General features: G+C 41.0%; 1 protein-coding gene across 10 annotated transcripts in view; it reads left to right on the plus strand.

Moving 5' to 3' along the window:
• Window positions 1-25,292, plus strand: part of tns1b (tensin 1b) — a 229,803-nt gene that overhangs the window by 122,350 nt on the left and 82,161 nt on the right. For all 10 annotated transcript variants that reach the window (XM_050048049.1, XM_050048047.1, XM_050048053.1 and 7 more), the window contains one exon: window positions 13,727-13,765. In XM_050048049.1, the coding sequence (XP_049904006.1) occupies window positions 13,727-13,765 (39 nt within the window). The remainder of the gene's footprint in view (window positions 1-13,726; window positions 13,766-25,292) is intronic.

A 25,292-nucleotide genomic window follows, 5' to 3' on the forward strand; every position in this document is an offset into this window, starting at 1 on the left:
AGTCCGTGAAGGGAAGAGTTTTGGAGGATGGATGGGCCAAACAAACACAGGACTTTGACCCAGAAGACTGTTGTTCATGTCTTGTGTGAAACCAGATGTCAGCGTTGACTTATTTCAACTTATGTACATAAGATAACTTAAGTAATATATTAAACTTATGGCACGTAGCATAAGTTGATTTACACACATGACTGAAGTTACATAACAAACATCCTTCTTTTAACCCTAACCATAATCTTTTCCTAAACCTAAACTGATATTTTTGATGCCTGAACAAAACTGTGACTGTTTCACCATGTTGGGTATGCATCTACTGGCCTACTCGCAGGTGCAGCTTGCTTCATCTGAAACATTTTAATGGTAGTGATGACTTCTGATAATGGCGATTAAATGGGCTGATAACATTCAAAAAAGGGGGATTTTAATTGCTGTGTGAAAGCTGAAAGCAAGTCAGAATTTAATGGCCTTGAAAATTTTGCAGAGCTTGTTTATGACTTGCTAATAGCAATGTTGATTTTGCCTCCCGAGATATATTAATGACATTTATTAGTCATATTTGTGCAGATGTAATAGATTCTTGCAAGAGTCAGGTTAAGGTGATACGAGAATGTATCAGTATTTTGTCAGTAGATTTCAATTCCAAATTGAAGTCAAAAAAGTTGAGTGAACCTCAAAGTTTATTCTCAAATCTTCAACATTTCTCATTTTCAGCTGTTGCGTGCATTAGGATAACAATTTTGTGCAGAAAAAGGGAGTTGAAAGAGACCTAGATAAAGGAGGCAGAAGAGAAAGAGAGGATGAGAAAGACAGGGAGAGACTTGGCCAGAATAAAGTTGAAACCCAAACCCTCCCATCCATCTGTCATTAGATACAGCAAAGTGTGTAGGTGTGAGGGTGAGTTAGTGTGGCAGTTGCATCTAAGATCCTTGCATGTTAACATACATTTCCTTTCCTCCTCAGGGCCTTTTGCCAGAGTTATAAGTTCATAGCTCATCTTGTTGTAGTGTGCTAAATGCCAGCATGGTTGACTCTCAGCTCAGGCTCGCCTCAGCTTGTCCAATTTCCCTCCTGACAACAACTTTCCAAGACTGAGGCACTCATACAGTGTCAATATAGCCTAGAAAGACAGATGCTATTACAGTACAAGCTTCCAGTATTGAAAGCCCAAAAGCTACTAAATGGACCTTGTGGGGAGATTGTTTTTGTCAACTCCATCCCATCTCATTTATCTGTCCTCAAGAGCATATTACCCTGATATAAGATTGTGCTTTAAGACTGTGGCAAATCCTGCACTCTACCATGTTAAATATTAGTGTGCACAGTTACCACAATAACTGTAATAACCATGATATCATATTATGTGGTTATCTTTCGGTGTACTTAAGGGTACAGTGGAAGGCATACATCAACATTTTCAATCATTTTTTGGAAATAGTTTCTGACTTGGTAGTCAATCTTGTGGTTTAAGGGTAGACTGAACTTTAAAGGGAACCTAATATGCTAATATTTAGGTTCCTTCCTGTACTTTAGGTTTCTCTAGAACATGTTTGCATATGTTCAAAAATCTCTTTATTTTTCTCATTCTGTCTGTGTTGTACTGGAGTTCCCACAGCAATATTATCCAAAATTGTGAAAAAATTTCCCTAATGTCAGCATGTAGCTACATGTAGCAGCGTAGGTGACATAATGTAAAAACTTAAAGTATTGTGCCTGGTGCAGATGCCCATATAAAGAAATCATCATGAGCTGTCATTAGCTTGTTTCGAGAGTAAAAAAAAAACATTTGAAATTGAGAAGGGTCTGAAGCCTGAGGTTTTTGCTCCCAGTGAAAAATAAAATAAGGAAAAGCATAACAGGTCCCCTGTTAAGTCTCCTGCCTCCAATCAAAAATGAGTTTTGCATGTTGTTACTTCACTGTGCTGTCTGAGTTTCACTGAGCAGAATAATGTATGTGCAGAGTTTTCACAGTTATCTGCTGAAGGAGGTAATGTTTCTCTCCTCACTTTGATCTCTGGTTAACACATGAACATGTGAGATGATTTAAGGCATCACAACTAGTTTGGAAGCCAATCATGGTCCAGCATGTAACTTACCAGATTGTTCTCACTCCCAACTCCTCAAATACTGGCATTTTGTTAGTGACCTAAGCATCAGCATCAGGTGCTAGCAGTTTATAATGCTACTGGAAACTACCGCAGTATAAAAAGTGAGACAAGTCTGTATAGGTTGGGTGGGAGGGGAGGTGGATATGTAAAACAAACTCCAGACTTTTACCCAGGAGCCCACTGTTTGTTTCCCGTGTGAAACCTCCATCTGCTGGTGGGCCATCACAATAAGAGCATACATGATCACTAAAATTAGGTGAGGAAAAAAGTGAATATATCGATATCGGTGTCGGTTATCGGTCAGGCAAGTTGTTGCATATTGGCATATCGGATATCGGCAAAAAATCCAATATTGTGAATCTCTAATGCTAAGTATATATATCTATATATACTTTTTTTAAGATATTTTTATGGGCCATTTTTTGCCTTTAGTTGATAGGGTAGTGAAGCGTTAAAGGGGGAGAGAGAGAGGGAGAGACATGCGACAAAGGGCCACAGGCTGGAATCGAACCTGGGCCGCTGCAGCAACAGCCTTGTACATGGGGCGTCTGCTCTACCACTAAGCCACCGACGCCCCATAATGCTAAGTATATTTTGAACAAAGACTGTATGCATGTAATGAGCAGAAACTGCACATTTCCTGGTAAAACTGAAGTGTATTTTAAAAAGACACCATGCACGTAATGAGCCTATATCGCTGAACGTCCAAAAGTGACACGAGGGTACCTAGCACGTCATATTTTGACGTGGAGATCTACTGACAAAGCTGTGGTTTGACAAGTTGGGATGAGAACGTGTTGAACTTACATAAGTATGATGTGAAAACTTGAAGCTGCAATAAACTTTTCATTGCAGTAGGAGACACCCTCTGTCCAGCAGTTCAACTTTTGAAATGATTATTTGCAAATTCCAAGTTCTGGACCTTTCAATTAGGGAGAGGTAGATGGAACTGTAAGAGTCTGAAAAATATCTTAAAAGGAAAAACTATGTCAGACACAAATATGTATTTTTTTTTTAATACCATATGTCCTGATACATATCATGAAAGGATCTTTAACTTTTCCCCCTGATATATCCCATTTACTTTGGTGTATATTCATGACGACAACCCTTTTCCATCCAGTCTCTCCTGTCTGACTTGTTCTGTGGCTCTGTGTGCATGTCTTTACCCTGGTTCCTACAGTTACATCTCCTGCAAGTGAGCAGATGTCCAATGACATCATGTGGAAAAATGTTTTCATCTTAACAGTGTCACTAAGATACAAAATGGGGAGATGCTGAAAAACTATGATTCACTTTTGACAGAGCCTAAAGTTTTCCCCTGCTTCTTGTTTTTGAGTTAAGCTACGCAAAACCCCTCCAAGACATTTCTCAGTACTGTACGTACACAGATGAGATAGATATTGATCTTCTCATCTGTCTCTGGGTGAGACGGCAACCAAGCACTTTTCCCAAAATGTCAAAGAGATGGTTCAGTGCGGAATGACTTGAAATTGGATTGGCAGTGAAAACTTAAATTGGGTTGCTTCCCATCAAAAATAGCACTGGAGATGGCAACCTTGTATGACTGGGAAAACTACCAGCTCTTGAAGCAAGGGACTTTTACTATGAATACCAAAGAGTGTACACTCCCCTTAACCCTAATTCTTCATGGCTGCCTTCTTCTCTCGCCCCCCTTCTCCCTCCACCACTTGGCCTGATGCCAGACAGTGAGAGCCATGCTAAATGTGTAAATTAGCGTGCTGGTAAATACCGGCTTTTAACTGAAAGAGCCTGGGAAGGGAACGTGACCCCTGCTGTAACTTTGGAACAAAAGAAACAAGCCGTAGCTTCTCCCCTCTCCATGCCGTCAGTCCTGTCCAACAAAGACGGGGTGAGAATGAACAGGCGCTCCGGACGGCAGAAGGCCACTTTGAGTCCCGGCCGTGGAGAAGAAACATGGCAGGGACATACAGAGGCCGTCAGAATCCCTCTGGGGCTCTAGCTATTCGAGCAGAATAACATTAAGTACTGTATGTCCTCTTTATTATGTTTATTTGATCTGTCACAGCTTTATCTCTGTTTGGTTATTTGCCACTGCAGTGACGTTTGTTGTAATCTTTCAACAGTACAGCTACACACACACACACACACACACACACACACACACACAAACTTGTTCCATGACGCTTTCATTCACAGTACGTACACATTTCAGGCCTGATAGTTACAATTATTTTATTTTCACATAAGGACAAATTGCAGTCGACAGGCAATTCAGCTTCACTGCTCCTTTCTGATCGCACGGACTGTAGAGCTAACTCTCTGTCTGTCTGTCTGTCTGTCTGTCTGTCTGCTTGTTCCCAGCAAGTTTGCATGTTTCCCTGACGTTAGCATGTAACTAGCATGTAGCAATGTAGCCTATGTAATGTAAACACTTGCAGTAACATGCCTTTGAGCAGATGACCACATAAAGACATCCATCACGAGCTGACATCAGCTTGTCGCAAGAGTAGGAAAAACAGTTGGGAACAACATAGCAGTATGAAGCCTTAGGTTTTTGCTCACAGAAATTACTTTTACATATGTTTACCCCATTATTTGAAACTCTGGCCAGGTTTAATATGAACATTTGGAATAAAAGATAAAGTCCGCACACCAGAAGCTGCTCCTTGAACAATTTATTCATGTGTTGTTACGTTTCAGGCCCCTGCCCTTCATCGTGCCCCTGCCCTTCCTCTGATGAAGGGCAGGGGCCCGAAACGTAACAGCACATGAATAAATTGTTCAAGGAGCAGCTTCTGGTGTGCGGACTTTATCTTTTATTCCATACTTACCTTTTGGTCCAGCACCCAGCATTACATTTTTTGGGATGTGCGTGCTACTTTTACCTGTTATTAATATGAACATTTGACATTGTGACATTATATATATGTATTCCAGAAAATAAGGAAAATTGTAAATAGGTCCCCTTTAAGCCTGGAGGCCAGCCACTGAGTTTTGTGGGCAGCTTTCCGGCTTTGAGGTGCTTAGCTGTGCTCTCTCCTCCTATCTGAACCCGGGTTTCTCCCCCAGGTGTGGTCTTAGGTACTGAAATCTGGCACAGATTTAATATGAATCGGTACTCACTAAAAGTGCTTGACACTGTACCTGTCCACCACCCCAACCTGCCTCCTTATTCAGACTACTTCCTTCTTTACTCCCATCAGCGCATTGATCATGTTATCACAGCCTTCCTGAAATACGTGGGTTTTGCACAAACTACTGGCTCATGAGTACGTGGGGTATGTATGGATTCTGGTGCATTACTTTACTTATAGATACGAACAGAGCTGTGAAACACCTGATTTAATTCAGTATACTTATAATACTTATGCACAAGGATGCAGTATGAAAAGGTTACAAACATATATGTCCTGCCATTCCTGTAGCATTTGTTATGCTTTGAAACATAAATCAGGGGCACTGAGACAATGAACAGTGTTTGGAGACTGATGTTCAGACTTATACATGTCCTGCAGTCCAATCCACTTAATAAATCTGAGAACATTCCTGAAGGAAAAAAAGAGGCCATCATTTTCAAAGAGACAGAGACGGACAGAAGAGAGAGAAAAAAAAGATGTAGAGATGCAGACAGACAAAAAGAGTGTAGACAGAGATACAAGTACATACTTATTCAGTGTACATACAGTAGACGTGTGAAAAATGTTACAACTCAATGATTATAGATGGAGAAGCAGAAAAACACAATGTGATAAGGCATGGGCACTTGGACCAGAGCTCGCCCATCATTCCTCTATGCTTTGATAACGTCCCAATAAGTCCATACAGACCAGCACTCTGGCACACTCCACCATCACGGCGGCAGAAAAGCCTTCTGTTACTGGTTATGGCTCGCAAATTGAATTTGCACACTGAATAGTTCTGCTGGGATGTGCCAGATGCAAGGAGCTGGATAAACATAAAAGCACTCAGGGCAGCCGTGTGTTTATATGCCAGCACAGAGGGCCGGGGAAAGTTTCTATAGCTGCAGTGCACTGCCCCACGCTCTTTTCCACGCTGGAAACAAGCTAACCTGCGTGGCAATCATTTCACTCCTCGGAATGAAGCTGGAATGTGCTTTTCTCTGCCACAATTTATCACTCTGCTGTTTGATTTTTCCTACATTAAGGTTTAGATTTATGGACATAAGCATTACGGAGTTCTTACTGCAGCTTGTTTACCCAAATAATGACTCAATTCATCATTTATTCAATGCTCTGTTCTGGTCACGTCATTAGCGAGGTCATTAACATATTCAGACCTGGGAGACCGACATCAGTTACATAACAAGACTGTGTCTGGAGTGTGTCAGTAGCTAGCAGGAAGCTGACTACATGTGAACCCTGTCCTACAAACCAGAGACGTATGACATGAACTTTTGTCTGCAGGAAATGGGCCCTTGTTTAATGCTGTTAACACAAGCATGTACGGAATGCAACAACACAATTATTCTTTATTATATTACACTCATTTGAATACTCCCGATAGCATCAACACACACTCACTCACCAGGCTTCCTCCCCACGCACCACAGAACATGGACAAAGGCTTTGTGTAGGTTTTCAAATGGGATTCAGAGGCTTTTGGTTACATCGCTTCAATCCTCTGCTTGATTCAGATGTAAAAATACACATTTACGTACCGCTCTAGGCTAGTGGCACGTTCTGATCTTGTCTTGTGATAGCTTGAAAATATTCTTACATATGGCATGTGAGTAAGATAGATCTGAACTCATCCTTTTAATTAACTTATTCTTGAAGGATGCAAAGACACAAGACTATGTATCTACAGCCATGCTAGCAGCACTGTGAGGCTGAACTTTACAACAGTTTTGCTTTGAGCAAAATGCCAACATCAACAAACATATATGATGTGAACATACTTTTCAGATAAGGTTCTTTTTTTGTCAGTAGTATTTTTAGCATAGTGGTTTCCCACTGCTTGACCTGCAGCCACACGCGTCTAAGTGCTCACCTGCCTTTAGATAAACATTCCCTGTGGTTTCTGGGAGATCTCGGCCGTGACTGTCTTACCACGCTGCAAAGTTTCACCTCAGCGCCAAGTTAAGAGGCAACTACTTAGCATGAGTGAGAATGTGAGCTATTCTGTTGTGGGAAGACTACCTACCCACTCAGTCTGACCTTTACATCAGAGGTTTTATTACTCTGGCGACATTGGCTAGCTTGTCACTGATGTCATCTCAAACATAATTGACTCTGTTTAGCACAAATAAAATTTGTACATTTTATTAGACATGACATTTAACCAAATGTCAGTTGCCATAGCCTCTTTGATGTTTGGAGAGGAGACTTGTTCATGAAGTGGCTCTTTGTGTTATGTTTTGCCCCCTTGTCTTCTGGCACAGTGTCACTACAAAATCACATTTCATGATTAGATTTCACATTAATTCCTCACAACGTATGAGACGTACCAGTCTATCTGACGGCTGAATCTTTGAATGAAAGGTTGCCCAGTCAAAGAAGTGTTCATTTTACCCATTAATTTGGCTAAACTGTGCCTTCATATTGACAACAGAATTAAAACAAAACAGCTCTATTACCAGCTGTACTGGTGTGGGCTTGTTGCTACAAGGTACAACTAGAAGATGAATCTATAAACCAAGATGTCCACTTTGATTCTTTGAGAAAGAATTTTTACGATTTTAACCACAGTCACGCTACCTCATCATATGCAAAGGGAAAGCAGCCTAGCACAGTGCTACAGATATTCTACCTGGTTTGGGTGCTTGCACATATTTGATTGGTCAACACACTGTTTCCAGATAAGGTTAAAGTTAAAGTTAAAGTGGTATGGCAAAACCAGGGTCAGAACCAATTATTGCCAGACTTCTTTGCTTTGCACATGACATGATAGAGCAAAGTAGGACATGCTCCTGGATCAACATTCAACATTGCAATCAACCAGTCACAGCCCTGTGACATCATCAGTGTGCTGTTGCTGTACTTTTCAAAATTCCTTTGTGCTTCCTCAGAGCGAAGCTGTGTTTTCCAGCTCATAACGATTTTGTTCAGTGTTACTGAGGATTTTGTTCGACTGTACTGTACAAGCTAATAGGCTAGAATGTTGTTCACTAACACTAAAGAGTAAGGATAATATCATTTTTCCATTGCAGAGACCTGTCATTTGCACATCCTCTTTCCTTATTCGCAACCTATTCAAAATAGTTTTTCTTTTGCCAGATTGCAGTGCTAGTGTTGATCCAGGACTGTCACTGCCATATTGACTGGTTGATCGCAGTGTTGGTCCAGGTTCGCAATGTGGGATGTTAATCCAGACACAGACTTATCAGTGACCTCATGTTTTATTTACTCTGGCAGATGTGTCTGATCTCCCTTCACTTTAGACAGATTTCAAACAGCTTGAGACGTGTTGAGTCAGTCACAACAGTTTATCCAATATGGGCTTGTTTGGGTAGGACACTGTAAAGAAGAGCGCTGTTGAGACATTTTTAAAAAACAACCAAGATGGCTGTGTGATGTGGAACTTTTTGTTTAAACCACTGTGCATCAGTATTGAACGATCTGGACGGCATATTTTTGCTGAAAGAAGAACAATCAACAATATTTAAAGCTTTTCTTGAAGAAATATGTGTTTGCTGTACTTCCAGTAGGATGTGGAAAAAGTTTAGTGTACCAACTCAAAGTACACCTGCTCATCTCTGCACGCTGTAGTCTGTTCACATTTTTCCATTGCTCAGGTGCTCATTTTATCCCACTCACTCTCACAGCAATTCCCACCCTACTGTGCTGTGATTGGCCATAGTCACTCAGGGCTACAGCACATGTTGATAATCTGTTGATATTGCCCTTTGGGAATTAAAAATGGACTGAGAGGTTCCAGACTAATTCACATTTGTGATTTGGTCTAGTGATGTCAGACTACCTTTTTGCCCCCCACTTCCTGCACTAAATTCTGCAACAGTTCTTTACATCTTCCAAGGAAGTTGATTAAACACGTACAAGATGCCTTTTTTTCAGAATTGCTTCACACTCGTACATCTTCACACTATCTCACAGCCACTTACAGCACTTGTAATGTTGACCACTGAGCATCTACATGAGAAATACAGAGGCTGAATACTTGATCAAACAGCAACTTTGTGGTAGTTTCTGAAGGACGAAAGGCTCTTAGGGTTGATCACATGTCAGTTTGGACTGTATTAGGAAATATATAGTTCAAGGTTATATTTAGAATTTGAGCAGCACTTTCTGATATTAAGGCTTATTATATTGGCTCGTTGGTATTGGTATATTAGGCCTCTGCTTGGGTTAAAGCTTAGCAGAGCTCTGTTGGAAATGACATGGGGTCACCAAAATCCAGGATGTTTAAGTTGTCCTACCCCCACAGGCAGACCAAAACTAACAATAGTGTAAGGGATGTGTCAATCAATCACTGTGTGCACGTGCCCACACAGTCCTGAAAGGAACTCTGACCAGTGTACCAAAGTGAAAACACCTGTGTGGGGGGATCTATCGATGGACTTTAGTGCACAGGCTCACTTAACAACATACTGCAGTTTTCTCTCAGGGATTCTCAAAATCAAGACTATTTTCAGATTTCTTAAAACCATTATGTTTACACGTTCAAACATTTAAACAGGAACATCCAAACACTTGGCTGAACTTGGCTACTAACGTGCATACCAATGTCCCAAATGACTTCAGACTGCAGGTGGACTGGCTGTTAACAGCTTGCAGGGCAGAGGCAGCGTCAGGTGTAAACACTGACCAGGCCCAAGAAGTCAGGGCAGAAAGAGGCGCACCCCAAGGAGCAGGGCCTCTGGGAGAAGAACGGCACGTCGTCATGCATGGAGTGATAAGGATGGTGGAGTAGGAAGGGGGTTTGGGGGAATGGAGGGGGGTTGTGGGAGGGTTAGAATAACTTGTAGTGGACGTGCCAGACGGAGATACAGTATCCTGTAAACTCCAGACACACTACACCATGCCAGACGAAATTCTCAAAAACAGAGACACATTCCACCAGGATGCCATCATTCAAGTAGGCTGTCGATACACACAACGTGTTGGGTAACTGTGACAAACAGCAGTCGCAGAGGAACATTTTGATCCCATGAAATATGTAACAGGATACTTCCTTTCGCCTCACTTTTGCCACTAATATGGCATCACCTTGGAGATGTCGTATTTTACATCTCACAAGCTTGTATGAGAAGGTACTAACAGCCAGCATGTTGGAGGAGGTCCTAAAATCAGGCGCTGCCTTTTTTCATATCAGTGTATCAGCTGCTTCTGCCACTAAAAGGGGCTAAAGCATGTAATCTGATAAAGGTCATTTCCTGTTTAGAGTTAACATTCCTGTATTCCAGATGGGCTAACAGCTCTAAAAGAGATTTTAATGACCCAAGGCGACTCATACATCCTCAACTATGTGAATCTAGTCAGCCATTCTAACATTGCAATGGCTGTCATCCAGGGCTCCATGTAGTTTGATTTGGAAGCATCCACTACTGGTGGATACTCCAATATACTACACTACTACACTTGTTGTTAATCTTGTTGAATAATGCTTTTACCGTATTACAGTAGCTTTTGGGGGCACTGTTGCTTGAATGGGGTTGGAATTAGAAACTGTAGGGCAGTATTAGCTTATGTTATACATATCCATATCAGTGTAAAAATGTTGAGCCAGTTTATGAAAAGGTGTCCTGTTCAGTACATGACTTAGTCAGAATTCTTAAAAAGAAAAAAAAGGATCCTTATTAAAACTGTTTTCATATATTATTCGTTATTATATTTAAAAGAAGGGTCAGCTAATATATCGTGTAACTCATGGTCCAATTTCAGCCCAGTAACATTCTGTAAAGCTGCAACAAAGTTTAATGTAATCACAAAGTGTTTCAGATAGGCGAAACATTAAGACATATTCAAGAGGGCCAGACTGTTTTTTATTTTTGCGGGCAGGTGCGGAATGTGCTTCCTTCAACAGTAACACAAAGCAGACCTCATCAGAGCAGAAGGGTTGTGGTCATGCAATGACACAATTAGTCTTGGATAAGGAGAGTGGTAGAGAAGTAGTAAAGATGAAAGGGGCTTTTAGAGGTCAATCATTGTGATAACCCTGAGGCCTAATCTTTCAAAGCTAAAACAGACAAAGTTCTGTGATAGTAATAAAAGAGGGATGAAGGAAACAAACAAATCAAAAGCCTTGTGAAATCATAAAGCTGTCCTGTGGTATTGTTTTCTGTTGTCAGTTATCCACAGAGGGGATGATGCTGTACATGGCTAACTGGTGAAAATTAAGTTTGTAGGGATTTTTTTTTCCATGTGCAGCGTCAGAAGAATGATGGTGAAACAGAAGTAAAGGGACACTATACAGACATGCACAGGAAGGAAATACAAGAGGCGACATCCTGTTTGTGTTCATCCTCATCAGACGCTCATCTTTTTCTGGAAGCACTTCATTTGAATCTTCTGTTTGAGGCCATTATCATTATATTCTTCCTGTTTATCAGCCTCAGTCCTCATGCTCTGGCTCCGAGCTCAAAGAATGATTATGGAAACTGTCGGATGGTAATCGGATTAGCCCTGCAACTTGACAGATCATGAGTTCTGTTGGAGCAACCTCACTACTGACAAGCTGCTGCTGTTCCTTAAATAATATCTTGCAGTATGTAGGATCGGAGTTCTAGTTGGAGAGTTGGTTTTCAATCAGTTTATTGCGATGCTATCACAGTCATTACTTTGTCCTTTAAATCAGATAGCATTGCTGCGTTCTGTAGTCATTATTGCAATGGGAATGCTTCACCAGTGCCAGTTCTAAACATTGTCTTTTCTGATTTAAATGCTGCATTCGACACACTAAAAACATCACAGACAGCCTTATTTAAAGCTGCATCCATTGATTTCTGGCCACTTGGGGGCAGCACAACAAGCTGCTCTAAACACAACACTGACATCACCTTTACAAAGTTGATATGGCTAATATGTTAGCAACAGTCACCTACTTTCACACCCAGTTGATTGATAGCAATTAGAATCTGTCTCTTTAGCTGCTAAAAGCTCCACTGTGTTCACTCACTAGTTGCTTACAGTGGTGTAAATATATATTGACCTTGACTGATATATCAACTCAGTATTCAATATTATCAATGCATAGTTGATAGCTACATATTGCCAACTTAAAGATATATTCTTATTTTAAAATTCCCATGGCACATCTGTGTCAACATTTCCATCCCAACCCATTCTCATTCCAAAGTCGTCAAATACGGCCACTTGGTTAGGGATTTTGGCGTCAGACACCTGCCAAAAAAAGGGATCCTTTTGCGGTGGTATGATCTCCCACCGAGTGCTGTCAGTGTATAATGCCGCTGGATGGCATCAGTATGAAACGTTGTCGAATAACAACGTAATATAAGGAGCTGGAAATTTCCAATAGGGAAGGCAGGAGGGGTGGTGCTGGGGTCCAACAGACATTGAACCTTCACACAGGAGCCTTCTGTTCACTTCCTGTGTGAAATGTTTACTCAAACCATGATGTTTTTTTCTAAACCTAACCACATGCTTTTGTTGCACAAGGACATAAACTTAAAAATGAGTGCTTTCCGATGTTTTAAGTTTATTTTGAAAAAGATCACATGCATCTAACAACCAGAAACTGTACAGTCCCTCTGAAAACAGAAGGATGTTTTGAAAAGACACAATGCATGAACAGGCATAAATTGACATGGCATCCCAGAACGTTACAACAGATGCAACCAGGGTACCTAGCGCATCATATGTAGGTGTCTAAGTCCACTTACCAAATGACGATATTTGACGTGTTGTCTGTCCAAGTGAATCTCCTTCCTAAAAATTCAAACAGTGCTAGTGACCTAGTACCAGGCAGACAATAGCAAGCAGCTGAGAAGAAGACAATGAGGATATCTACTGGCATCATATCATATCATATCATATCATATCATATCATATCATATCATATCATATCAATAATAGGCCCCTTAATTGAATTAGATCAAAATTGTATCAGTGCAGACTTCATATCGTTGTCCAAAGTATCGGTAGAATATTGTATCATGATGAAACTAACTGAAAGCTAACTGTAGCCTTTCTGTCTGTTGTTTGGTGCTGGGCAGGTCGTGTACAATTAGTTTATCTGAGTTTTCTTATTAAAAGTATTAGCCTGCTGGTGCTGTGAATGAGGTTGATTAGAGTTGTGAGAGTGAACCAAAACCAGTAAAGCTGTGGGCCGTAAAACCAAAACAATGAGCTAAAAGAGGTATTTAAAGAAAAAAAGGCTCCGTAGTCTGGTGATGATGAGTGGGTTCATAGCTATTAGTGAACCTCTTCACATTATACATGTCATTTTTAACTACTGATTAGTGCAGCTTTAAGTCTAATGAAGCCGGTCCCTCTATACTTGTTTGCATCTGCATGTGGCTATGGAATACAACATTGGCGGCTTGTTAAATCGTGTTGGGTGCACTTTCAGGATATGAAGCCATACAGCCCAACCTAAATGCAATAAATGCAGGACCATATGAAGTCCATTGTTGTTTATAATGTCTATGCCACTGCAAATAGTAGCAATGTGACTGACCAGTTCTATTTTTGTTTTAGGTGTCTTCATCTTGTGTTCCAGCAACAAACTATGAGTTGGTAAGTAACACTTTTCTTTTTTGTCTCAGTAATTGTTTCCATGCTGTACGTGCTCAGCAGGCATTATTGGGTCCTTCCTGGTGCAGAATTATTGCAAACAGGGTTGGAAAGTAACAGCCTCTATCAGCTACACTAACAAGGCACTTACTATTGCACATAATGAACCATTATCTGGAGGCCCCCTGAGACAATCTTGTGATTTGAGGCTAAACAAATGAACCAAACTTTAGTCGACTTAACCATTGTCCTTCTAAAACTGTAAAAAGGGCATTACAAAGTTTTGGATCTATTGGCTGCTGTTGCATGAAATCAAAAAAATCCTCTAGATAAGAAAGGTAAATAAAAAGCTGTGTCCTTGAATCTGCTATATCATGATGACGTCTTTCTGTGTTTGAGTCTGAGTCTGAGTATGAAGTGATTTTGCGAGAGCAATAAAAACACATGCTTGCTCTGTTGCCTTATTTGGTATTGGCATTAGAAGTGGTGTTAGACTTGGAGATCATTTGCTCACTCTCTTTCTCCTATGTTGTGTGTTTAAATGGTTTTGGGTGCTTGACAAACCAAAGCAAATATCCCCTGCACTTTTTGACGCTCACAGAGAAAATATTTCTGGAAATGTCTTGTTTTTCTTTCATAAAAGCTGCACTGATCAAGCAAGAACATGTTATTATCCTCTGCAGATGCTTTCGCACTAGATGCTTTCTACATGAAGACATCTGTTTAAGATGTGCAGCCACATGGACTAAGCTTTCTGGGCATTGTAAAAGGACTGCTCTGGACCTGAGCTCTGAATTGAACACAGAGTACAAGAACTTGCCCTCCCACACTAGATGTTGGCCTCCATATGACATAACATCACACTTCACTTATTTAACCTGTAGTCTATTAACGCTACTTCTCTGCTGACAGCTCTGACTATTTGTTTTAGTGTCAGTCAACAAAGTTGCTATTAGACGATCCTTAGTACAGCTGAGTGTGACCACAGTATTCACAATATACTGCATAGGACCTTCGTAGGTAGATCTAAAATTATCACTTCCTATGACCACATCTGCAGTCAGACAGTGTCAACCCAATCGCCAGAATAAATGTTGGCATTGCATGTTTGTGCACACTATGGATATGTTTAATTTGCACATTATCATGTAGCAGATCTGTGGAAACAACACTGTGGTAACGCTATAGTCAGCTCAGACACCACATCACTTTGAAAATGTTGATATGATACAAATGAAATGTACAAATATAAAGTGTCTGTGGTTTGCAGAAACATACAATGTCAACTAGGGTTGCAAATGTATACTGTAAAACCATATGCTGTAGTATGAAAAGTGATTGATTGCTTATTAACTGTACTGGAAAGGGGAAAAAAAAGCAATTGGATGGAGAATCTCAATGGCGTGTGCACATCTCCTTTCCTCCCTCACTGTCTGTCAGAATTTTTACACTTCCATTAAAAATGGCTATCAAGTTTAAATAACAATTAAACTTTTTTTTAGCAAAACAATAACCTTTTGTTTTTATTGCTTTATTGTAACTGATAATAATAACTCTTTAATACCATGTACATTGATAGCATGAAATCCTGCTATTTCGGAGTCAAGTTATCATACTGTAAAAATCTCACACTGTTCAGCCCAGTTGCCAACATTTTCCTCTGGCAACTGGGCTGACAGTATACAAGAAAATATTTGTTTATGAAGTTGTTTGGCATAGTTGACTTAGTTTGCAGTGAGTCATTGCAAACCCAAGCAGAATCGGTTCTTCCCCATCAATTATCTCTTTTAATAGAACGAAAAAAGGCTGAAGAAAATAAAAGCTGCAGGGCATCTCCCTCCATTTTATCTCTCTTATCTTGGCTTGCCAACAGGAGTCTTCCCAGAGGCTTTTGTGGCGGCATTAAAGGTGCTGATTGCTCCCATAAATGCTGATGAGCTGAGGTGTAAAACATTTGTTGGTGTCCCTTTACTGCCGAGGACAGTGGAGGAAAAAGAAAACTGACTCAAGGCTTACAGTGCTCATGCTGTCTGGTAGCCTAAAATACATGGATAACATGGCCACTGGAAAAATATAAGCTATAATATAAATATGGACTGAACACAGGTTGCTTTCATGCCCCTAAAGCTGAGTTAGGGTGTGGACCTGCTGTAATGTGTTCAGTTTCTATTAAAGTAGATAGACAAGTAAGTCATTCTGCTTGTGCGCACAATATCTGTCACCCCTCTAGCAGTGGATCTGTATGACAGGAAGTGGATGATGCTGTTTGTGAGTGGACGTGCGAGCATGCATGCCTGCGAGTGTTCCCACCAGCGGTACTCCAGCTGAGGTGTGTGTCAGCTCTCCTCAGACCCATGTTTGGTGAATTCCTTCGCTCACAGACTGAGACCAATATGATTTACTGCCCCTCTCAGGTGCAGACTGATTGCAGCATCGACCATATATTAACTTAGTCCAGGAAAAATGTTTGATAAAAAAAATTGAACTTTGTTCTTTTGAGAATCCAGACATTCCACTCAGACGGGACAAGCTACAAAAAATACACAGCTCTATTACCGGATGATAATGTTCCATTCTGAATGAAATGAAAATCAGGTATTTTCATGCAAAGGAAGAATAACAACTTCTGCCTTTTGATTTTCTGCCTGTTTTATTTGGTCGAAGAGGTGCTCTTTACTATTTCAGTTATTTACTTAAGAAATTTTCTAAATTGCCTTACCTAAACAAAAGTTACATTTAAAAATGAAGGTTAATATCTTTTGTAAACATAATTTAAAGGTATGAAACTCTTTACATTTTATGTCTTTTTGGTATTGAGATTGTTATTGGTTTGTAATTGGAAGCAACAGGAGGGCATAGTCTCTCCAACCAAAATAAATGATGTACTGGTTCCAAATGACAGAAGCCAGATCAGCAGTTAAATTTAGATCACAAGACTTTCAAAACCTCATTACTTTTGTCTCAGACTGTTGTTAAGATGACATGAGGGTGCACAGCCTACTACAACTGACTTCAGACTTCAGACAACTGACTAGAAGGTTTACTACAAAATAGTTCCATTTGCAGACGTGCAGCTGAGGGGAATGATCGCAACATTCGAAGAAGTCACTGTGTGTGTAGACTGCTTCACAAATCCCAATTGCACTCTAAATCTGAAACTACAAACAACTTAACATATTTTCTGCCTTGATAAAATCAAACATTGTTGACTGAATTCATTGCACGGACCATTTAGTAGGTTTAGTAGGTGTGATCGTATTAGACTGTAGATGATCAAATCTCTGGGCACTTCAATGGCCTCTTGTTGACTTAAAGGAAAATTCCACCAATTGTACACCTAAAAGTCTGTTCCCCAGGTGTTAGGGAGCACAACTGCATATGTCCAGAGGGTTGTGTAAAGCGTTGTGTGGCTCCAGAGGGAACAGCACAAAATCTGATAAATTGTCTGTTGTCACTCTGTGGATGTAACTGAGAAAAATAAAGCACTAGCACGTTACAAGACTCAACTGCACCAGCATGTACAAATAAAATGTCTGTAATTATGAAATTAGCAGCCTCTTAGTCCTGATTCAAATACAGTTACCCACTAGTTGCGAACTACAGAATTTACAGAGTGAATTTGGAAGCAGCCCCCTGTGGGAAGGTGATGCCAACTGGCAGCCCATTTATTGTAATTGATGATGTGTGGTCGGAAGATCCCATCCAACGGCGATGATGACAGAAGTGACTACCCCCAACCAGCCCCCTGCACTTGGACGTGCATGGCGTGCTGTAAAGCATGCTGGGAGCATTCCTTAGGTGTGCCCTCATGTGGAGCCAGCTCTGCCAGGAATAGGTTTCATTCTGCACAAACACAAAGCCTGGATGAAGGGATGGAGGGAGTGGGTGAGAGATATTAGGGATTCTGTTGAGGTAGCCTGTGCATCTGAACACATGCCCCCCAGAAACACACATAAAGTATGCATGCACCCACAAGCACAGATATGCACACAGACTCAGAAAACCAGAAACCACTGACACCTACGTCATCCAGCTTCTTTTTTTTTATAGGTCTTGTGTAGTGGAGGAACAGGGCCAGGACATTGCTGAGTAATGAGTAACTGCAGGGCAAAGATGGTCTAGATGTGGTCCAATTAGCGCTGTGTTTAGAGCCACACATATTTCCCTGATGTGCCCTGTATTACGCTGTGTATACAAGCACCAGCCGGGCATCCTGTAACAATATACAGCATGATCCAAGTTCCACAGGAATGTACGAAGTTGGCTATAAAGACCATGTTAAATATTGAATAGGCAGGCGTCATGCATTAGTGTCTCATATGTACTATGTGATAATCCAGCATTATCAAGTGTTTAAATATTACATAAGACCTAAAGGTGCTTTTCGAAAGACTAGACATCACGGTCATTTTTTCCCTAAAGGCGTCCACTTCAGCTAAGATGGAGGAAAGACAGAGTGAGTAAGTGAAGTACTGGGTCAGAGTGATTTTCTCAAATGGTTGATGTCTAAAACATAGTGAGAAAGTCACTTTAATGCATTTTTGGCAGATGCTATTAGCACCCATCCGTAGCCAAAAATGCTATTAGCACTTGGGTGTAAATAGCCAATTTGGCTAGCATAGCAGTGTCAGCACAGCTAGTGGTGCTGACATAGGTAACAGTCTTAAAGGAGTTTTGTGGCTTAAAATGAAGCCTTCTTCTCACTGGGGCTGCATGTTTGGACACCAGAGGGTGGCTACCACGTCTCTGCAGCAACAACATCCCGGTGGTGGTGTTACCAATAGTAATCGAGGCACCGCTAGCTCGCTCCCACCTGACCCGGGTTACACAACATATACTCTTCCGTGAAGAGAGTCAAAACAATCCAAGTCCTGCTCACTATGACCTATCATCATAATGGACTACTCTGCATGCCATAAGCTGTAATTAACCCCCTCCAGTGTTAGAAAGTACAGTATGAAGCAACATCAGTTCAGGCTGTGGTCACCTTCAGCCTGCTTAGTTATGTCAGGCTTTCCAAACTTTAGTAAGTGGCGGTTATCAGATGCCAACATCCTCCTCCTTGTAACCATCAACCCTTACAGTTTGGTGTGGTTTCAGATCTTTTTTCCAATAAGTAGCACTTGCTGATTCTTATTACTGTGAGATATTTTAGTGCCACCCAAGCTTCAGTTTTACCTTCGCTCTTCTGCCTAACTAAAAGAGACTGTCCTCAGCAAAAAAAAAAAACAGCTTTGGTTGTCTGCCCAAGTCTCTAAAATGACCCATGTTTTACTGACCAGGACCTTTTGTGGCTGCAAATTGAGACAGTTAGCTCCAAAGACGAAGTAGTATGACGCTGGCGGTTTGCTGATTCCGACCATCTGTCAGTGTTGACAACAATCACTCCCTGAGGTAACCAACAACTTTTAGCCATGTACGTTAAGAAGCACAGCTCTAGGAAAGGTAATGTCGGTAAACCACCTTGGTCCAGTTTGAATTATCTGGACCCTAAATTTGGCACAAACATTTACAGGCCCCTGACTTTTCCTGTGGCGCCACCATGAGGTTGGCATTTGTAATTTTGAGTGACATGTCTTGCCAACTTTTGGACAGTTTGCAATAATATTTGGCAGCAAGATTCATGTCCCCCAAAGGACGAATTATAATAATTTTGGTGATACCTTCACCTTTTATGCAATGGCATCATCGGGTCAAAGTTTTAATTTGGTTTATTTAGCAAATCTCTCCAAAACTTAGGAGATTCCAGTGTGTTTAGTGCAAATTAGCAAATGTTAGCATGCTAACACACATAACTAAATGGTGAACATAAATGTTATACGTGCTAAACATCAGCATGCCTAGCTCAAAGCACCATTGTGTCTGAGTAAAGCCCAGGCGCCTAGAAAAGCCACTCAGCCTTGCGTTCAATCTTTCCCGGTGGCCACTAGTGGTATTGCAGCAAAAAATCCCCTGCAGCCCAAAAAGCATTTTCCCCATAGACCATAGTAAAAGACTTGCCTGAAAAACTGTTGACAGGACAATTTGAACTGCAAACAAGGTCAATTATAGCTCTTTCTGTTATGAATTTGTGAGCCATGGTGGTTTTCTATTTGTAAAACGTTACTCAAGCTAAGAATAGTGATTTAAAAATCTGTGACATCATTACAGAGTAAAGTCTATGAGCCAAGCGGGAATTGTGGACAGTGCAGGAACACTACTGCGCATATTCAGTGGGCCGCATACTTTAACTAGGCTTTGGTCTGTTGTCATGCCTAAACCTAACAGGATCCTAACTGACCAATCAGAAGATGGACTCAGTTTGAGAGGCACTGACATACAACCTATTGTGTCATTAAGGTTATTAACTACATTGCATACATACATATCTCTTATTGTAATGGACAGAACATATGGGGTTTCACATGCATGAGAAATTCAGTCAGGCCAAAGTAAAATAAATATTGTAGTGATGATGTACAGTAGTCTAGATAAGGCTTGCGCAACTCCTTTTCACATTTTCACACATAAGGTTATTTTTATGATGTTTCTGTGTTATTACCATATTGGGACATATGGAGAGTTGAAATATTAATAGTGGAGGAGAAAGAGTGACTTGTTTAGGGGGTGAGTGTGTTCATGTAGGTGTGACTGAGTAGACCCTTTTCACACACACACACACACACACACACACACACATGCACAAGGAGTAAAAATACTTGGCAGATGCCTTCAGAGAGTCCCTCCTCTCTCACATGTTGCAGTAGGCTTTTGGTTACATAACAGAGCGAGCAGTCAGGTCCGTATCAGTAGAAGCAGGGATAGGCGGGGTGAGAAACACAGAGATGCCAGAGGTGGTTTAGGGTCACAGACAGCTCAGGGGTTTTTCCCACAGCGTGGACCGTCCACTCTCCTCTCCTCTGGTCCTAAGGGATCCCTGGCATTTTAGAAGCCCCCCTACATCAAGGGTGGGTGGGAACGGGAATAAGCATACACACTCCAACCTGAACCCTAACCCTCGATACACACTGGCCCAAACAGCCCCTCCTTCCTCTGCACCATGTTTACATTTCTGGGACATGGCTGTGTGAAAGCAGCAGATGAAGGACCGTGGAGCATGAGAGAGGAACAGCTGTGTGTGTGTGTCTGTGTGATTGTCGTGTGTGTGTGCCATTTTGCTTGTGAGTTATTGAGACTGATGAAGTGGTAGGGCTCGGCCATAATTTCATATTATTGTCAACTTTAAGAGGCATTGTATTGTTATAAAAAATGACCATAGTGTATTGTTGATTTTACAAAATTATTAGTCCAAATGAATGACTCTAAAAAACTGACTAAATTAGTTTTTTTACACACTAAAAGTGGAAGATAGTTTGTTGCATTGAACATCAGTTTGATTATTTTACATGTGATTTTGTACACATTTGCCACCTTGTTATATATCTCAACATCACAAAACTATTTCATTAAATGGTGATATGGATTTCCTCTATTTATCTGGCCCTATGAGATGGTGTTACTCTCTTCTGGGAGGAAAATATGTACCTATAATTATTGTGCAGGGGGGCATAGATGTAGACAGTGCAGACAGTGTGTACGCACTTGGGCCCATTGGATGGATGGGCCCGCAGAATGCTGAGAGAAGAACAGGCACTTGCAAGTTTTTCAGATTGCCACCTTAGAAATACAACTGTGACCAAGTAAGAACTCACAGTAAATAGATAGTAGTCCCATTTGCTTTTTGTGCCTTAAAAATGCAACCTGGTCTCCATCATGGTTGTCTTTTTTCTTTTTTTCAGGAAAAATGTCAGTAGCAACAAGATTATATGCTTATTCTATATAAACTGTAAAAAAAAAAACTAAAAACTATTAAAAAAAACATTCAGTTAAACAAATCAATTCTTATTTTTGTGGTATGGCTTTGTGGTCATGTACAGGTATTAGACTGTAAAAATAATGGAGGCAGTCACCCATTGGTTTGTGGACTCCTGTTCTGAAGGCTAGAGTCTAGTATTTTGGCAGTCGCCATCTTGTTTTTTTTTTTGGAGCCAGAAGTGACTATATTTGGGCGAGAGGGTGGAGCTGTGGAGGAGCGAGGGGTGGATCTGACTGAGGAGCTGAGGACACTATCAGCAGACAGTCTGTCACTCAAAGCAGCCCGCCCTAATTTATATCTAAAAACTCACGTCCCGTACAGTCATCATGAACGGGCTATCGAGACCAAAACAGTTTTGCGTCAGGCTGTAAGCATGTTTTTCTGCTGTAAAGTTGGGCATTTTAACATGGGGGTCTGTGGGGATTGACTGGCTTCTGGAGCCAGCCTCAAGTGGCCGTTAGAGGAACTGCAATTTTTGGCAGTTCTCCATGGCTCATTGTTTTGCTTGGTACAGATATGCAAAGATGATTGCCTGATTATATGTATGTCGTTATTTACCAATATAACGTTTCCTTTTGACCATGTAATGACAAGATACAGTATACAGTAGCTATTTTTGTGGCAAAAGCTAGCACTGAGGCCTGTCTTAACTACCTTACACCACTGATTTTGCATAATGTGTATAACATATATTTTGCATGAGAGAAAAGGAAGCATGAATGCTTGGATTATTTACTACAGTGAACCAGCAGCCTTTGCAGGTGACAATGAATATTCATTTGTCCTTTCATTTTTAAGGGAATACTTTACCCTTAAAATTAACATTTGTGTATCAGTTACTCACTGTGTGTTACGTAGAATTTATGAAGAAAACTTGTTTTTCTGGCATGCCTGCATGGTGAACGAAATCATAGGTGGCCACGTTTAACACCGGCAAAATTATATCACAACATCTGTTTACAAACTCTCACACAACTTGTGCAGTATGATCCATGTCTCATTTATCCAGTCATATGCTCAGTGCTCCCCAAACACATGCATTTTTGCTAACATGTTACAAAATCAAGCACTTCTACCTACCAGCGCACCCTGAGTACACCAGAACAGAGCTCAAATGAGCATGCATGCCTAGACACACTACTTGGTCATGGATGAGACTGTATGTACTGACGGGTTTTAAAGAATAATATTTTAGCTAAAATACATGGGTTTGAGAAGTACCAAGAATACAACTGTAAAAATGACACATGGATCATACTGCATGAGTTCTGTAAGGCTTTGTAAACAGATGGTTTTATAAAGTTTTGCTGGTGTCAAACACGGTCACCATTTACTGCAGTTCGAGAAGAATAGTCGCCCTTTTTTGGATTCTCTGTTCTCGATGGAGGCATGTGAGAAAAATTAAATTTCCTTCATGAATTCAGGGAAGCACATGGTGAGTAACTGATACAAATGGTCTGCATTGAAGTATTCTTTTAAGCATCGTGTTTTCAGCATTACATTTTGCATCTTTCAAACCAAGCAGGAATTGGCTCTGGTGCTGGCTTCGGCTCTTGTGAAGCAGGATTGCCTTTTTAGGCAGCCACTAGAAGGGAAAACATTTGTTAAGGCTCTTGCCAAACAGCTGTGCTTTTACTTTGAAGGCAAACAAACATTCACGGTTTTCACTCACTTCATAAAAGCAGAGAAACTAAGAAAGCTCTGTCATTGAAAAAATTAGCATCATTTTAAATTTAAATTTACTTTCAGCTTCAAGAGCAACAAAGCAGCTGTTACTGTTTCCAGCAGCTGAGAGTTATAATGTCTGAATGAATTTTACTGTGAAGGGTTAAGGCTACAGGTGAATCATCATAATGTCATCTAGTGTCTAGGCCTGCAATTGGTGTTTATTCCCACTGGAAGGCACTATTGGACATGTAAGCCGGGAGCCTCCACAGGTGTCCTGTATCACATTGGTCAGTCTATGTTGTCCACTCTGAGGGATAGTGTCTGACAGAAAGGGAAAACTCCCAATAGGAGGACACAGAGACAATCAAAGGGAAGTCTTTTCAAGAAGATTTAGTATTTGAGTTTTACTTCCTGTCCTGATGTCATTACTTCAGACCTTTTTTCCCCTGTTCTTGGGATGTGTTTCATTCTCTGCAAATTAGGCCCATTGACAGTGATTTAGTTTAACATGGCTTGCAATTGCACATTTAGCTTTTCATCTTTTCATGTCATTACCAGCAAGGAATGCTGCATCATTTCTCATCAAAGCAAATGAAAGTTTCTGAATCATTCATGCAGCTTAGCTGAAACACAAGCACATCGAGGCATGTCTAAGACCGCTAAGCTCTCAGTGTGGGCCAATGTCCAAAATGCAGTGTAAACATAGGAGGAGAGCTGGTGCGTATAGCCACTCTGCTGCCAGTCCAGATGGTGTGTGTTTTTTTAATAAGTTTCCAAAGAATTATCCTACAACTGTACGAGGCTATGCAGGGAGGTGAACTGAGAGGGAGAGGTGGGGGAGAGGAAAGGATGAGTGGCACCCTCATACTGACTCACACACACGTATATACACAGGGATATACTCTGAAAACAACAGCAGAGCTTCCCGTGTGTGGTGTGGTTAGTGACACTGCACTCACTCCTCCTGAGCACACACAACAAACACAAGATCTCACACACAACAATCATGTACATATACAGTATAGCTATAAATAATAATTTCAGGGTTTTCTGTCATTCTTTCAGTTTCACACACACATCAGTTATTGCATGCTCAGCTCACTGACTGAATGTAAACACTGAATCGTTCCAACACTCACAATCAATGCTGTCTGTTTCCTCTCACAGAGCAACGCAGCCACACTCACACACCCAAAGCGGTGATTTTAACCACTCTGCTGTCCACACTGAGCAGGCTGGGCCGAGCTAAATGGGCTGTGTCTTGAGCTCTAAAGATGCACGGCTGTATATTTAGCCCTAGGTCATTTCCCCAGGGGCCCTGCTTCGGGCTACGTTTATCCCCGCCACTCAAGGGGGGGGGGAAACTCCCAGCATGCTAACTACCTCTGCCTTCCTAAAAGAGTGGGCTATAATTTGGTAAACTGGTGAAAGGAACCACTGTGCTCATGTGAAAGAAAGCACATGGTATAGTGTTGGCAGCGATAAAGAGCCGTGGGTGAAAGTCACACTCTGATATGCTTGTACTTATAGGAGAAAGACACGTGGCTGCGTCGACAGTCTCTCATTATCTGTGACAGATTTTATAAGGACACTCGAACATAAGTAACAAAGCAGACGGCTCCAAAACTCAGACCTGTAGCAGGTAATTATAGCTCGTCTGTTAATTCACTGTGTATTGCACTTTTGAGGGTACTCTATGTGCAGCCTTAAAGTGTAGTGAAGGGAAATTCAAATTAATGACTAGTTGGGTCTCATTTTTATAGATTTGGCTTTCATTCTGTTTGGTAATAAAAACATTGTGTTCACCAGCTTAATGGCTTTGATCTGGAAACACTGGTGACATCATTTAGAAGATGGCAGATGGGGCAGGAAACATGAGCGATCAGACAGGTTGTAAACAAACCCTCATGTTAGCTTAACTCTTTTAAAAGAGAAAGTGCAGGCGAACAGTGAAACTACCACGAAAACTGTCTGGTGCAAACATCATTCACAGTTTACAGACCCAGT

This window comes from Epinephelus moara, chromosome 7, assembly GCF_006386435.1.
Source record: "Epinephelus moara isolate mb chromosome 7, YSFRI_EMoa_1.0, whole genome shotgun sequence".
NCBI classification, from domain to species: domain Eukaryota; kingdom Metazoa; phylum Chordata; class Actinopteri; order Perciformes; family Serranidae; genus Epinephelus; species Epinephelus moara.